General features: G+C 36.7%; 1 protein-coding gene across 1 annotated transcript; it reads left to right on the forward strand.

The window, feature by feature from the left end:
- Positions 1 to 1,174: 1,174 nt before the first annotated feature.
- LOC139723892 (sulfotransferase 1A1-like) lies at positions 1,175 to 16,185 on the forward strand. The gene is made up of 7 exons (XM_071635097.1): positions 1,175 to 1,196; positions 1,504 to 1,686; positions 5,209 to 5,336; positions 6,235 to 6,484; positions 7,380 to 7,474; positions 13,573 to 13,774; positions 16,076 to 16,185. The coding sequence occupies exons 1-7, from the start codon at positions 1,175 to 1,177 to the stop codon at positions 16,183 to 16,185; spliced, it is 990 nt and encodes a 329-aa protein (XP_071491198.1).
- The last annotated feature ends 1,383 nt before the right edge of the window (positions 16,186 to 17,568 follow it).

Here is a 17,568-nt window from a genome sequence, read left to right on the forward strand (position 1 = left end):
ACGATTATGTTGTATTATTTCTGCATTTCGTTTTTCTTGAAATAAAATCATGAATAAACAACTTTTTAACTGAAATAAAATAAAGCTGTTCTCCTCTTTTTTTGTTTCTCCTTTTTTTTCAAAATTGGTTGTGTGTTTTGAATTATCTATACTGCTTGGCTCATGGTGTCAATGTGTTTTTGCCTTAATATAATTTGGTCACGATTTGATGTGATCGATCAATATCTCTTGAGCATTCAATTGTTATAATGGTTCCTGGCTTACACTAATTGCCCATGTTTAAAACTGGTGTGTAAACCTCGGTCGGGGATACAAAAATTGGAAATAGTGGACCTTTCAGAACTCTAAGAAGTGAAATGATCGAGCGTGGAAGGGTTTCGGAGGGATATGGCAGTACACAGGATTTGGGATTTTGTTTGTTTTTGTTTTTGTTTGTTTGTTTGTTGTTGTTTTTGGTGGTGGGGGACGCTCAAGGAAAGGAACGCAGCGACTCAGCAGGGGAAGGGTTTGGATTGGGCAGGTATCTAACCCTCCCGCAATTCTGGTGAACACTATATGGTGCCATAGTATTGGAAACTTTTCACAAAAAAGGTAAGTGAAAAACCTGGAAATCAATTTTAATTAAAAGTTAAATGGCATCGAAAGACTCTAGCTGTTGTATGATTATGGCCTGCTTCTCGTCCTTTCCTCGTGTATACTTTTCTTGTAATACACATTGTCACCAAACTCGCAGAACTTCCATGCCCATAAAGTCGCTTCCCCCCCCCCCCCCCCCCCAAAAAAAAAAAAAAAACAAAACCCAACCCCATAATACTCCGACAGTACTGACTGAATAGCTAGTATTTTTACATTTTCTAGTAAATAAATCTGCTTTCCAGAGAGAAAGAGAGAGAGAGAGAGACAGGGGGGGGGGGGGGCGAGAGGGAGGGGAAAAGGACGGAGACGTGTATGACAGCGAATGAAAGATTTGAGTAAAGACAAATCATTTTTGAACCCATGAAAAAAGGATAAAGGAATGAGAATGGAGAAGAGCAACAATCCAATCACGTTGAAACTTCATAACCCCAAACATGACACAGCCACACACTCCGCACACTAACGCTCTAAAGTGAATAGACGTTTAGACGTAGGGCTATCTATAACTTCACTTCGACAGCCGAAGGCCCAATTCAGAATGGCGTGTTCTCGTCATGCAGGTAAGAACAAATCACGAAGTAACGAGAATAAGGCCTTTGCTGATATAATAGCTCTCTCAATTAACGTTCTCGTTTGTGTATTGCAATAGCCTTACTTAGAATACGCAGAGAGGAATAACTTTTGTGTAATTCATCGAGTGTGATATAGGGGTGTCTTTCAGCAGGAAATATAATCAAAGTGGTATACGTCTTCAGTTCAGGTCATGCCTCTCAACATGCAGGGTTACGATACATGTGTGCTTAGGATTTGAATTACAGAAAAGTCATGTATTTCATCATGGCATTGCTCTGTACTTTTATTACTCAGAAAGAGCCCCTGAAAGTGACCAGCCCATCTTCTCGTCTGAAGTTCCTGCCTGTGTAAGGGAGAAATGTTACGAATATCGTGGAGTGATTATGCCAAATCACATGCCCCGTCGCGCTTTAGTGGCATTGGAAAATTTCGAAGTACGGCCTGATGACACGTTTGTCGTAACTTATGTGAAGTCAGGTGAGTTTGAATTACTAACCTTTTTTGTATTACTAACCTCGGCTAATGTTTACCAGATCTATTTCGAGCTGTATTTCTTTTCTAATTCTGTTAAGAAACTCAGTGTAGGCACCTATCTGTTAAGCCCATCAAAGAGTATTTTGCTCAGAATTTAAGCCACTAATGAGGACTACAAACAGTCCTCTGTAATCGACAACCGCTTTCACCTTTGATTTTGCTCTTCTTAAACTATGACATATACTCACCTTGGGAAACACATACTCGTATATTGAAAGAAAATTATCGTTGTAGAAAAGACCTTCTGGCATTATTTGTAATAAATCATGGAGATGCCAAACTGATATTCTATTTCAAAAAGAAAATTTCAAAGGTTAATGATTTGTATACTGTATGCACTTAGGGCAATCTATGTACGATATTACTCACCATTCTCTCCCTCTCGTGTTTGATTCTATGTTCGTTAAAAAAAAGCTCATTCATAACTTATTCAGAAATCCAATGAAATCCACTTGCCGTTATCTCTGGCACCATTTTGATCAAATCTTTATTTCACCTACATTTTCTTGCCCTAAATTTTGGAATTCTCTCGATAATAGCATAACATGAACTTTACAGTCTTAATACGGAATACATTAATACATATTACATCAGAAGTATCCCTATAAGCCCTAATTTTATGTACTAATTATCTCCCCATTGGAATATCTTATCATCTAATCAAATCTCATATTTGGACCTATGTTAGCTCGTGCCTCTCATGTCTCGCGTGTGTTGATATTGACCTCCCTGCCTTCCTCGCCATTTCCCCTGCCCTCACCAATCACTTCCTGTTACAATTTCCACGATTATCCTTTTCTATGATTATTAAAGAGAACTACCTCGTGATTGTTTGTGGTGTGTGTGTGTGTGTGTGTGTGTGTGTTTATTTGTTCGGTTACAATGTATTATCTATTGCTTATTAGGGGACTGCAATTTGCAAGCCCTGCTTGCCAAAGGCATAAATTCCTCAGAAGTCTTAAAAGTCACAGCATATACGGTTTAAAGGTTTACTGTTTAAAGTATTTTTCTTTATTAGTCCTTACCTGCCAATGAGTAAAATGTGTACGAAGTTCACACACGTAATTAATGAATGGACAGGAAATAAACGTGGCGGCGCACAAAGGATAAAGGAAGATGCAGGAGAGTTTACTCATGTAAGGACTGTTCAGCCACCCCCTCAAAGTTCACAGGCGCAAGCATTTGCGCCCTTTGTTGGAAATGCTTTTTAACACCACTGTCACTTTAGCATAAGCAAGCCGACGAGGTAAAGCACGACAAAGACACAGGTCACAAAAACATCAAAAGACAGCAAAAAGTAGATTTCTGAGTTTCAGGTCACATGACGGCAATAACAGTTTATTGGTGTAAGAAAATAGTTATTTATGTGTAATCGACTTCCCATTGTAATCTTTATTTTTGATAAATTTGATGAATGCTTGATTTGCTGATTTTGATAGGTGTAGGAAAATTTCAAAATAGCCACATTGTAGACAATTGGGTCATGAATTAGAAGAGAGTTGAGCCATTTTCTCAATTCTCCTTTGACTCCTTTGACTCTTGGTACTGAGGTAACAATTTTTGTGATTTTATATTTCATTTCAGAGCACCATGACAAAAAACTATGAACGAAGTCATAACGAGGGAGCCTATAACGGATGTACTCCATGCGTTTGCTTTGGAGAAAAATGAATAAAAATAGAAATGAAAATGAATTACTGAAATTAGTTTTATTGAAAATGTCATTAAACATCAGTAGCCTTGCCATGTCAGAGTAGTGGCCCCTGTGACTGTGTGTAAAAAAAAATCAAATTATACTCTGCTTGAAATTTGGATCCTACACATATGAAAAAAGAGTAACTTATCTTATAGAAATTAACTTTCATCCACAGACACATGCTGCATCACGCCTGAGATATGGGTTTAAGCTTCATGATTTTAACATTCGTTTCGACTGTGAAAATGTCCATGAAGAGATCGTGAATTACAAGGTCTCTAAAGGAAATATCAGCAAATCCCTAATGGTATGAGTCGTTGCGTAATGATATATATGTTTTGGTTGAGTTGCAGGATTCAGATTTTAACTTTACGAATAAAACTTATGAAATATGAAAGAGTATACAAGCCTATAAAGAGGAATTCAAAATTTATATCATGAAAATTGGTTTTGAAATGGCTGAGATATGTAAAAAAAAGTAATTTAAAAAAAGAGAAAAATAGAGGTCCCAATAAGAGGTGGGTCCCATCTTTTATTGGGACTTCTTTGTTTTTGGATATCTCAGCCATTTCAAAATCAGTTTTCATCAAATAAACTCTGAATTCCTCTTAGAATTGTATGTGCTTTCATATTTCATAAGAGGTTTGTCATTATCTCACGAAAAAAGTTGGAAATCTGAAGTCCATCTTAACTAAAACCATACCATTCCTTTGATAATCTTTGGTTTTTCACAAATGTAAGCAAACAGTGTATACACATTCTTGGACAAAAAGGACTTCTTCCTCCTGTAATGACACTTGGACATTGTTGTACCTTACTAGCGAGAAAGAATAGATTTTATTCTTACAAAGTTCGTGATTTTTTGTTTATCTTACATTACTTGCCTGTAGTTTGAATTCACAAGTCATGCATATTAATTAGACAGGGGTTGATATAAAGCACAAGCACTCTGAAAAGGAAAATATGTGTGTGTTACATTACAAAAATAATCTTAATATGTTTCTAAAATAATGGTGCTTTGTCAGTTTCCAAAGTTCAGGTTGCAGTTCCGATGAGTAGCTTGTTTTTACTTTGTGCTTTTTTATGCAAGAGATTATTCTTTCAAAGACATTATGAAGGTGATGAGTAAACGTTATGAAATCCCTTTGAAAAATATCATTAAGCAAAACGCCAGTGCAATAGAGTGATTTTTATTAGGGGTGTTGAAAAAGTGAATACAAGGAGTGTTTGAACTCCTGAAATTCCAGATGTTATTCTGCGTGAATATAAAATAAAACCAATTTTGCCAGCTAAGATTCATTTTTGGTTTATACTTGTAAACGCATTTTTGAATTTCATTTTATCTATTTTCATCATGGTTCAACTCCCCAACAAGTGGCACATGTCTTCCAAAGCTGGCTCAACTCTCCTGAAGACATGGCAACACTCTTCTCACACTGCGGGAGTGTTAAGTCACTTGACCCCTTTTTTCAGAGAAAAGTTTTTTTTTGTGGTTGGAATAACGCAATGATCTAGAATAAAATTTCATAGGTACAAGACTGCTTTATAATTGCACTACAATTTGGTAACAACCACTTGTTATATAAGCAGGGATTAATCAGGAAATATTTCCAAAAATATAAAAAAGTGGCGTAACTCTCCTGCATCTCCTTACTGCGTCGTATTGATTTTGTATTATGACGTATAGGGCTAAAGGTACATACTTTATAGTGTTATTGCATTTTCCGTTGTAAATGAAATAAATGAACTCTTCACATCTTTCCCGTCAGGGACCACTTGGATGCAGCAGATAATGCTGCTCGTTCGGTACGAAGGGGACGTTACGAAATTGGAAGGAGAAAGTACAAAAGCCAAAGTTCCCTATCTAGATATGGTCGACATAAGCACACGCCGTGATGTGAGTATTGCTTTACAATGCTTTAATTTCGTTGGCTGATTTTCAATTCTTTGCATCTAAGGCATCACAGATGCTTATAACACACGTGCATATGGGCAAGAAAAACGTGTTTTCTATTAAAGGTATTCTACAGACATGACAGAAAAGTGAAATCACAGGAGACAAGACAAAGTACATACAATAATACTTTTAGAGAGTAGAAATTTCTAATGGTATAAAACGAAATTTAAAAAAATGAATCAAGAAGGAATGTCAAACATTTTTCACTGATATATGCACGATGTAGATTTGTTAAAACCTTCCTACTCTCGGTCAATAAGACTGTATGCTCGATTTGTAAGAGAAAGAACTAGCTTGGGGTTTATTTTTACCAGCCATGAGCAGGAGCTAGTTCACGGCAGTTACACGATATGTTCGAACAAATACCTAATGCCTCTCTTTTCTTTTGCTCTCTCGTGATCTCATTCATCAAATTACTATAGCTTGTAATAGGCGAGTTAAGAAAATGAATTTCTTTGTGGAGAGAGTGCGAGTACACTCTTCTTCAAAGTCTTGTGCACATACAGTGTATGTGTATTTAGCAACCAACACTTCATTACACACACACACAAACACACACACACACACACACACACACACACACATATATATATATATATGTATATATATATATCTATATACAATATATATACATACATGTATATATGTATATATGTATATATACATACATGTATATATGTATATATATATGCATATATATATATATATATATATATGTATGACTTTCTTCTTATCCATCCACATTTCTTATAACAATATTTTTTACATACTTTCGGATTACTGTTGTGATAAGTGAAAGTTTTCCAGTCATTTTTCTATTGACTATTCATTTCCCAAGCTGACCAAAGCACCGCTAATTTCTGGCTATGCGAAAGACATGCCATCCCCACGGATTTTAAAGACACACTGTCCTCCCGACTGGCTGCCGGTGGCTATCAGATCCGACGATCCCAAAGTTAAGGTCATCTACGTGGCAAGGAATCCAAAGGACACCGCAGTGTCTCTCTACCACTTCTCTTTCGTGATTGGGTATCTGCCGTCCTACGAGACTTGGGACGTCTTCTTTGAGGAGTACATTGCTGGAAGAAGTTAGTGACGTTACGTCTACGAGTTATTTCTACTTACATGTATACACTGATATTATAGTGTTTAATATTTGGGAATGTTAAAAAATTGAGGGTTCCAAATATCTGTTTTGGTATATATACCCTTACTTTTTCCTTTCGCTCCATTTTGCTCCCATAAAAAAAGAAAATAATAATGATAACAACCATTGTAAATAAAATGCCAGTTGTTGTTTGTCTCAGCCTTTGTTGGATGAGGCGTCTGTATAACGTAATAGGGGCGGATCCAAGAATTCCGTAAAGGGGAGGCGCCTTTACAAGATTAAAGGGGGGGGGGGGGGAGCACGCGCCCGCCCCATTCTTTCTTTTTATTTCTTTTGTTTTAACAAAAATAAAGAGGGGGTGCGCACTCGGAGCCCCCCCCCCCCCCGATCCGCCACTGCGTACTAAATTACTCATGAAATTCCGTGTCTTCCAATACCCTTTTTCGACTGTATTTATCTGCAAAAGTCATCAAAAGTGAAAAAACAACAACTCATATTGAAAGAAGGTATATCATATTGAAGAAATTAAGAATCACCAAAGATTTTGTTTATGCTTATGCTGTCTATGTAGTTTTAGGATGACTCACTTAGATTTTGACACTTGATAGCTAATCTAAGTTGTTGATTTGATAGTATGAATAATGTCCATAACCTTACCTTATGGTGAGCACTGCAGTTGTTGAAACAATCTTTGACTCGACACCTAAATGCATTTTGCAAGATTTGAGTAGTGTGAGCAAAATGCGAAGGTATGAAACGTTTTATTTTCTCATGATAGGGGTTGTAAATAATTTGATGGTAAATGTAATGTTGTAATTAATTTTTGTTTTATTATTATTATTATTATTATCATTATTATTATTATTATTATTTAGCCATAGTCGGATCCTGGTTTGAAAACGTCCTACCGTGGTGGAGAAGAAGAAGTCATCCAAACGTGCTCTTCCTCAAGTACGAAGACATGAAAAAGGTATGATGTTATTACAGAGAATGGAAGGAAGCAATACAACCCAATTGTCTTTATTCGATTGAATATTGCCTCTCGGCCGTGATAAGGCAAAGGAACGTAACTCAAAATTTGGGCATTTTGAGTTATGAGCATATGGCTCCTAAATAAAATGCGCTCTTTCTAATGGTGAATGTCTCAATTCTCAAATGTTTACCATTTCAGAGATAAAAAGCGTATCTCACACATTTTTTTCACAACTTTGCCGTTTCCAGCTAGGCAAAACAACGTAACATGAGATACGTATAGAAATGACAAAGAAAGCATTTTCGCTGTTACGGCAAATGAACGTATCTTTACATACACTGTTTTGTCATGGTGGTTTCTCAAGAAAACAGAAAGAAATTGCGACGCCAAAAGAACGTATGTCATCATACAGCGCTTTGCTGTATAAAATCAGGGCCATGCGCGCTACAGTCAGCACGGCAAAACAACGTATCAACATCGTGGCCATCACAACACACGCTACGCTGCATAACTCTATGTGTAATACCTACGGCTACGTGCTGCAGATCCATTTCAGCCGCGGCAGTGAATGTAGTGCCGCCGCTGCTGCTGCCGCGCCGGTTGCGACAACAGCTGGCAGCAGCTGGGTGCAGCAGAGTACTCTCTGGTTGACTGGCAGGCAAGCTTTGCTGCAGTGTGAACCATGAAGTCATGCCCATTGTTCTGTTTTGCAGTCTTGGAATGGACATTCTCCTGACCAGTTAATGCCACCACAAAGAAAAACAGCGGTAACACCGGTAAGTTTTATTTGTCATTTTGTCAGGTCTAAGTTTGATCTAGCCCGACCAGACGCCGTGCGAAGTACGGCGATTGGGCTGTACAGAGTGGACGACAGTACGCTATGCTAGTGTAGGGTCCAGTACTTTCGATAATAGTTTTCACTAACATTTAAGAAAACGATGAGTAAAAAATAAATAAACAAAAACACAGCAAGCTATGACAATAAAGAGCAAACTTAGAGCTATGAGTATGACAGCCTTTCCTTTCGGTGGGCTTGGCAAAACGTGGCTCATTGGTGTACTTGGTTGTGGTTCTACTAATGTAATAAGGAAATGTAGGTGATACTCGTACTATACTAGTCGTCAAGTAGATCAAGTAGTGAATCTCAAAAGAAATTTAGCTATGCACAAATAAATTAAGTGGACCCCAATATACTATTATAATCATCGACATCATTCGACTTGACGTCGTCTACCTCAAATGCAGTTTTTGTCTAAAAGTATAAAAAACAAGTAACAGCTTTATAGTAAACAGTAGACTCGACTTCAAGCTAATGACAATAACGCTTGATACTGATGAATTTCATTTAGTCTTCAGTGGCAACATGAACTGATGGCAGACGATATATTCTAATAATGGCATTAACATCATTACTTTGGCAAGAAAAGTAAGGACAAAAAATAATGTTTGGTATACATCTTTAGTTAAACACAAGTAGTCTTTAGATCTTGTTTGTTATTCCTTGAAAGGATGAAGAATGTGATTTTGGCGTTTTCATACATACAGGAATCTATCCACTTAAAATTAGCCTAAAAAATAAAGTCATTTAATGGTACTCTGTACCTGCTCACTATGGAGGCCTGATTTATTTTTTTTTTTGTGAAACTTTAGTCAGCTGTACATATTCTTTAAAACATTTATTTTTTTTTTCATTTCGATACAATATAATGCATTGTAGCCATGGTAGATCCTATACATGCTATAAGTTCCACCCCTCCCCCATAAAAATATGTTGAAGGCAAAAGCTCATGGAATTCAAACATTTATTCTTAAGTTAGGTGGTTTTTAATACTATGGAAAGTTCAAACATTAAGACCCAATCGTCTACTTTAGAAAATATTAACATTCGTGTTGAAATACATATTTCATTGTCTCTCTTTTCAGGGTCCACACCAACCGCCAGCCTTTACCAGCACAGAAAAGGAATGCAGTGTATCAAGTACAATAAAAGGTACAAGTTGAATAATCACCTATTAATTCATACTAAAAAAAATAGAAGAAGGGGGAAAAATGAACCCCACCTTTGTCATTATCACTGCGACACAAGCCGGCATTTTGAAAAATTATTTCAAAAAAAAAAGAAAAGAAGGCAGAATCCATGATGATGAATTTCTGATAATTTGAGAATACCACATTTCACAAATCATTCCTTAGCGATAAAAAATATTTATATTACATGAAAAATGATGATATCACCATTCTCTCTCAAAACAATCACACAGCCTTGTACATCCTCAAGGGGTTATTTGTATGATGTTGAATAATAGATATTGTGAGTGTGTTTCATAAATACTCATTCTCATTTTCTTTGCTTTTTTGGAGGGGGGGGGGTCTGTGAGAGAGAATTTGTTACACATAACCATGTCTAATGAAGAATTTAATCACATAATATAACTAAAACAGAGTTGAAATTCACTAGCTGTCTATTATGGAAAATGCAGAGTACCTTAGTTTGTATTAATTATTCTCTTCCGTTTCTTGTACATTTTCCTGCAGTGGTCTACCGAGCAGTTCAAAAGCAGGGAAAAGAGCAACTGGACAAATTTCAGCTGTGCACGCCCGTCAGAATCTCATGAAAGATGGAGTGGAATGTGCACTAGATCAGTCAACTGTAGAAGAAAAATAATAAAACTCGGATTGTTTATATAGGATCAGGTAAATTGTTCACAGTTAAATAAAGAACTCGTAAAACTCAACTGTGAAGTGTTAATGACTATTCTCACGTTATGAAGGCACAAGAACGATTTTTTTTGTATTGATTTGAAACTAAAGATTCTATTTCGAAAAAAAAAATATGATGAGGGCTCATTGCCCTTTGAAATGATGACTATCAACTTAGGTAAGACTATCACTTGTTCATATCAAATATTGTTGTAAATGTTTTCCCTCAAAATCAATATCATGTCGATTGAAACATGTCAACATATTTCAGAAAACCAGGGAAATAGAAACCTTATTTCCTGCATAATTTTGATTTATTTTGGGCCTAATCCCTCCGGGAGCTCTCAGACATCGCAGATGTATTGCAGCACAGGAAATCACTGTTGTGATAAGACGTTTATTGAAATATGTTTAAAGTGAATACTGTTGCAAATTTTCCCTTCGTTTCAGCTGCCTAATAATTGTTCTTTACCCAAGTATTTACTTCTTACTACTCTTCAACAACAATAAGGATTAAAAATGTTATGTGTGCTATTTATAATTTGTAATTTGGAGATGTTCTGATCTTCCAAGATAAAAATTGATGCGAAGGTCTGATATGGTAATCGTATAGCTAATCTCCAGAAAAAAAAAACACACACAATTATGTTCTGTTCTATTCAATTGAGAACTTTGTTCCCAGGGTTTTGTTCAACTGTGGTACGTATGTAAGCTACTTTACTCGGGAAGTAAATTACATTTTTTTTTTTCTATTTCTTATTTATCATCATGATAATGTATAGTTGCTGCTGATTTGCTTTCAATGTGACAAAAGCATAATGGCATATCAAACTCTGTCTTTAATTGTAAAAAGGAAGCGTAGATATATATTTCGTATTTTTAAGACTTGCAAATAATCGAATGATTTATGTAATGCTGTCGTCTTTGAGAAACAGATGTACACACATTTTTCCCTATAAACCTTTCAGAAGATGTAAATGTCTCTGCATCATGTCTATCTCAAAGTTATTCTACTGAGAGAATGTTTGCACCTCTGACAAGTCTGCGGTGTGTGTGTGTGTGTGTGTGTGTGTGTGTGTTTTGTGTGTTTTTGTACTTGCTTGATTGTGTGTGTGCATGTGTATGTGTTTTTGTGTGTGTGTGTGTGGTCAAGTTACACCTAACAACATTAAAACTTGGATTCATAATTACCTGATAATTCATTGTTATTGTTGTTGTCGTTGTTCAAAGAATTGAGCCATAATGAATCATTAGAAGTTTTAACCTTACAGATACAATTCATGTAATCAACCAAACATTAGCAACTTATAGCGATAAACAAAGTACACAATATTATTCTTTCTGTTCAAATCCTTTCATCTCAATGGAAATCGTTAAATAAATAAAAGAAAAGATAGAAATTAAAATAGGAGTCTCAATATTAACACATTAAATGCGTGTTTGTGTCTTTGAAACGAAGTGTATGTACAGATGTTTATACAATTCTTTTTTATACCCATTTTATTTTTTTTTACCACTTTTCATACAGTCATAATAGTTGCCACTCATGCATTGTCATACTAAAAATTATACATATTTCAAGTTCATCTTAATTGTATCACATGGCATAAGAAGTGTAATGAAATCCATTTTACAGACTTTACCCAAACTCGTAGTTTAGTTGTGAATATTAATCCAAATCCATGTTTTTGTTAAATCAACATGAATGATAAACCAAATATGATTATGTTCCCAATGAAAAATCTTACATCAAGGGATAAAAAACATACACTTAAAGATAATAAAAAAAGAATGGACATCTCAATAAACTGTAAACTATATGCAAATGAAGAAAAACAAAAATTTACGGTAATTGGTAGATAACAACTAATTACATTTAAGTATATACTCGGTAAGTTTCCAGAAAAAAAAATGAAAATGTTCAATTGCATCGATAATTTTGCAAGCTACTGTGTTTTACTATTCTTAGTATATATTTAAAAACATATAACGGGACTTTTATCATCCAGTTAACAAGATTTTCAAAGTAAATAAATGATAGAGATTGTTGCCATTGAGTCGGGATACGTCATTCTGCCTAATTACATTGATGAAAGGGTTGAGGCGCAGATATTTGTAAGTCAAGATACGTTCTTTTGGCATACTGAAGTGGCTTCGCTGGAGAATGCTTACGCGCCGTAAGTCAGGATACGTTCTTTTGCCTAATTGATATGTTGCCGCGTGAGGATTCTCGCACAACGTAAGTGAGGATACGCTCTTTTGGCAAACTAGAATTACTCATCAGCACAGTGCTGTGATTAGGTAAAGTGCTGTATCTATTCTAAACATGGCAATAACTCTAAAACGGGAAGTCCTATTTTACTGAAATTTTCCCGAGATATTCTTTATTAATGCCTAAGAAACTTCGCTGCTTCAAAAGTGTTTTACTCGTATGACGGAAAAATGGGAACCAATTGAATTTTCAAACTCGTTTTTCTCAGAACATGATATTCTGAGTTACGTTGTTTTGCCTTATTACGGCCGCTCTCCACAATTCGAGTCCTTATGATAATCATCCAACATTTGACGTATTGAATGTTCCAAGATAAACATTTCATGATCCCTTTAAGACATAATTTCTGTCCTTAAAAAGATAACGATAATGTACGATGAAAGAGGGAAGCATTGTGCTTTTGAGATACAGCCCGTATTGAGTATGAACATCAACAGAGAAAGGATGTATCAAAGTTAAAATTCATGGAAACACACGTATTTGTGCTTCTAAACGATAATAATCTTGCCCTTAGCAAGTACAGGGAACTGCAGATTTATTTTGCTGCAAAACATAATATGCCACAGTATTGTTATATGTAATGCAATGTGAGCTTGTAATGGTTGTGAGGAAAACTAGGTTAAGTCACATGGCTCAATGGGTCGAAAAACAAGAACGACACAAAGTACACGGATAACATCCGAAATTCAACCAACACCAGTAAAATATACAAAAGAAATCAGAAGGATAAGTGGATAACTTTGTTTTGGAAGCCCGTCTGGCAGGTCCTCCATAATATCATCTAGGTTGAATTGTCCACGATTAAACAAGCAAGTTGAAAGGCTAAAACGAAGTGTGCTACGAGAACTCCAAATGGAAAAACCACATTTTTTTTCCCCCCTTGAAATCTTCATGGTCTCATGCTTATGTTTTAAAGTGGCATCATGGAGCTAGCTCCATGGCGGCATCAAAGATGAAGGCAGTCCAAAGGATTTTGTTTTTTACTCTTCCCTGAGAAACAGCGCCATGGTATGTAGCGCCTACTCACCTGCTGATAGAACCAGTGGTATCTGGACATAGATGAAATATCTGGTTTTATATGCAGGAGTGTTGCTACAATAATACATTATTATTGCAATCTTAGGATCATCGTGGGGCAGTAGAGCAAGTGGCCAGCTTCATGGGGAAATCCTTCTCTGATGACGTCATAGACCGCATCGTTGAGGCCTCCACCTTCAGTGCGATGAAGAACAGCAAGAGTGCCAATCCTGACTCAGTCATCGTCACATATGCTCCGGCTACGGATGAAAACCCCATTAAAAGTGGATTGTCATTCATGAGGAAAGGTATGCAATGGCTGTCGTGATGTGGTGGCATTTTTTCTATTCAAGTACCTTTAGAGAAAAAAATAGTATGTTTCAATTCGTCGAATTGGTCAGTTCATGCTCACCTGCAGCAAGGAAATATATTTACCCTGCAGACCACTAGCAATGTACGAAGGTTCATTATTAACTGGTATCCTGAAATAAATTGTCTTAAGAGTAACGAAACAGATTAACACTTCCAAAATGATCGCACTTGTAAAGCCTTATAACACATGCTCTTTAAGGCTACGGTCACAACGACCGACACAAGCGACGACCGACCGATTTGAAGCCTGCTCGGCCGCCGCTGAAATTTTGGCACCGCTCAGCAGTTTCTGGAGATGTCGATCAGGCTGTAAAACCCCAGCGATGCCGAAGCGATGCCCTGTCGATTTTCCGTCAATCACCGATCGATGTTACGTAAAAAATTGCGAAATAAGGGGATCTTCTCCGCGCAGAGTCCGAGCGATGCCCCAGCGACAACTGGACGATCTCCCAACGGCCACCGCCCGATTTTTACGAAATCGCTCGGCGACTGATGGGCGATCGATGGGTCATCTACCGGTGTCCCGTAGGCGTACCGGCGGCGACCCGCCGATCTCTGCCAAATATTTCTCACGAGCTAGCTGGGTATATACCTAGACCTATGTGACTTGGCCATCAACAACAACGCTTTCGCTTTCCAGCTGTCAGGACAACGAGGCCTCTTGATGCTCCTAATTCTACCTTGACGACCACGACAGCGAGGCTTACAAGCCCATTACTTTTGTGAACACATGAATACATGAAATTCTGTTTGCAAATTAACAAATAACTTTCCTTCTACCTTATTCTTCGCAAAAATGACTTTTTAAAAGATTTTATATATCAATGCGTTGAATATGCCTACAGTTTATGTTGTGAGTTGTGTGATTACATTTTTTTAATTGAATGTCATTTGCCAAGTATGCCTTTTTGATAATATTGTGAGAAGGAAAGAGGTATTGTAAACGTATAGGGAACATTGATTTGTTGTATGCGCGATAGATTCTTAATCATTGATTAATTGAATAAGATAAAACTCGAAGTAAAAGATTTAAGAATTGAAATAAAAACTACCAACCTGGGTTATGTGAAACCACAGATAACTAAAAACTAGAAAATCAAATAAAAGGGAGGAAACAAACCCAAAATGAAAAAAAAAAAGAATTGTAATTACTCCTACATAGATTAGAATGTTGGAAAATATCTTTGGTTGCTCCTATATTTTTACTACATTTTTCTATTCCTATTTCGTTTCATGGTTTCGTTCTCCCCATCTATTTCCACTTAGCACTTCTTTATTCTGTAGACCTAAATAAATAACTAAACCATACATTGCTTTGTCTACAAAACGACCCTAACACTTAGCTTTCAACTTTTTCCACCTAAAGTGGTTGTCCCTGCCTCCCATGTTTACCGTTGGGGGTTTTTTTGTGCTTTTGTCATTTTTGTCTTTATATTTTTGTTTCCTATAATCGCTCGACGGCGACCGCTCAATTAGATCGGTGCCTGGGCGGTTGCCGCTCGGACATCGAGTGTATTTTGGACAGCGAGTGAAAACTGGTCGGTCGCCGCCGAAATTTTAACCCCGCGTTAAACCTCAGCGGCGACCGACTGATGTCCTAAAAATCAGTGGAGCCTGGTCGGTCACCGGTCGGTCACCGGTCGGTGCCCGACCGAAATTGGCTAAAAACTCGCCCATCGGTCGCCGAGCAGGCTGATTTTGGGGGTTGTGACCGTAGCCTAAAACGTGTGATACACGTGTGCTTTGTTATTATCAGATAAGCTTTAATATGAGATATCTCATGTGAACGCACAGTATTGCAGTTAATCTTTTCAACGGTATTTTGACCTCCTAATTTCATGTTATACATATAATTAAAGTAGAAATAGATGATGCTCTTTTTCGATAAAGAAATATTACACCGGAAAGAAAACCTTAGTTTCTACAGATTAACATAATAAAAATTGTCTCTGCCGAGACTTTATTAGTGTCGCCCTGTCTAGAGCATGATAAACTGAAATGCAGTGTAATGAAATAGTAAATGTCTAGAAGCAGAACTATTCAAGGCGCTACTCACCCTAGAAAAAAAAAGTTGATATTTCTATACATTAATAATAAAATTAAAATTCGTGCAGATCTAGGAATGGACGCATGCAAGAAATATTTCTGAACTTTTCTCTGTTGTGCGTGACATTATTCAAAGGATGTGATAATAATCTTCTGTAATAAAATAACTGTTCTGCTATACATCTCTTTAGGTGCCATCGGTGACTGGAAGAATTATTTCACAGTTAACCAGAACCGCCGGTTTGATGAACTCTACGCCAAGGAAATGGCAGGCACCGGGCTCGAATTTCAGTTTGAATAAGTTTTGTGGTCGATATTTCTTTTTCCCCTTCTAAGCTGTCAACGCTCCATTGATTACACTACCGTTGTTACCGCCAAACTATTTTATTGTATTTATTATATATTCTGCCTAGGGTGCCATACGTGGGAAATTCACACTAACAGCAGCTATTTCGTTTTGGATATGAAATCACCTTTCTTGACAAACTGACTATTTTTTTTTTAATCAAGTGTCCTTAAAGTAAATGTAATAAACATTTTTCATTTTGATATCTCAAACAGTATTTTGTTCTGTGAATGATTACAAGGTGTCAACTGCAACCATATTGATTGACAGCCCCCCCCCCCCAAAAAAAAAAGAAGAATGAGAGAATCTTGGCCAAAGAAGAAAATTTGTACTATCATTTCAGATGCAAGTATAGAACATTCGTACCTACATCTACCCAATGGTCTATTGATATGATGTCGGATAGCTGTGTAGGACGGAAACCTAGAAGAAAATGAAGATAATTTCTAATTCTATCAAAAACGCCGGTAGCAACAACTTTCCCGAGATTCCCAGAAGAAAATGAAGATAATTTCTAATTCTATCAAAAACGCTGGTAGCAACAACTTTCCCGAGATGTCCAGTTATGTCAGAACTTGGAAAACCTGTATGAGAAGTAAGAATGCTTTTGTTTCGCTATTTTATGATTGCTCTGTGGTTTGAGAAAAAGTTAGATAGTCATGTTGCTGACGTTGATGTATACTTTATCATGAAATTCATGCCAGGGTTTGAATCGTACCAAACACGTACCAAATATTTCAATAAAAGCGTGGGCGATACAGCAAGTGCACTCCCGTTACAACGAACACGTTATAATGAAATTTCGTTACAACGAAGTAAAAATCCAGGTCCCAAAGTGATCATAATCAAGTCTATGGAGCATATATCTTGACAACAAACACTCTTTTGGCGAAATTTTTGTCAAAACAAAGTTATTTCTGAGAGCAATTGATAACGAAAAACAAAAGAAATGTGCACCGATATATTGAAATGCGGATCGCTCACGAAATTACATAGTTTAATAAACATTTACAGAGCATCTCTGCATGGACTTCCCGAGGACTTCGTTACAACGGGAGTGCACTCTAATAACTAATAATGCAGGCAAAATCAAAGCAGGAATCTGACATTATAGTAGTCCTACTGTTTCGTTGTTTAATTTGAATGAAACTGGTTTGTGAAACATATTGACGTCACCGGGCACACTTTTGAGTACTTATATTCTAACTGCGTATGAGTGTGTATGTGAGAGAGAAATATCAAAATCATAACATTCATAGTTACAGAATAAAAAATTAATCTTCTAAGTCTTCAACTTTTAAAGTTAATTATCTTTTCAACCGAAGATCACTGATAATT

This window comes from Diadema antillarum, unplaced genomic scaffold (genome assembly GCF_040938485.1).
Source record: "Diadema antillarum isolate AM-2024a unplaced genomic scaffold, OU_Dant_1.0 scf00000202, whole genome shotgun sequence".
Lineage (NCBI taxonomy): Eukaryota > Metazoa > Echinodermata > Echinoidea > Diadematoida > Diadematidae > Diadema > Diadema antillarum.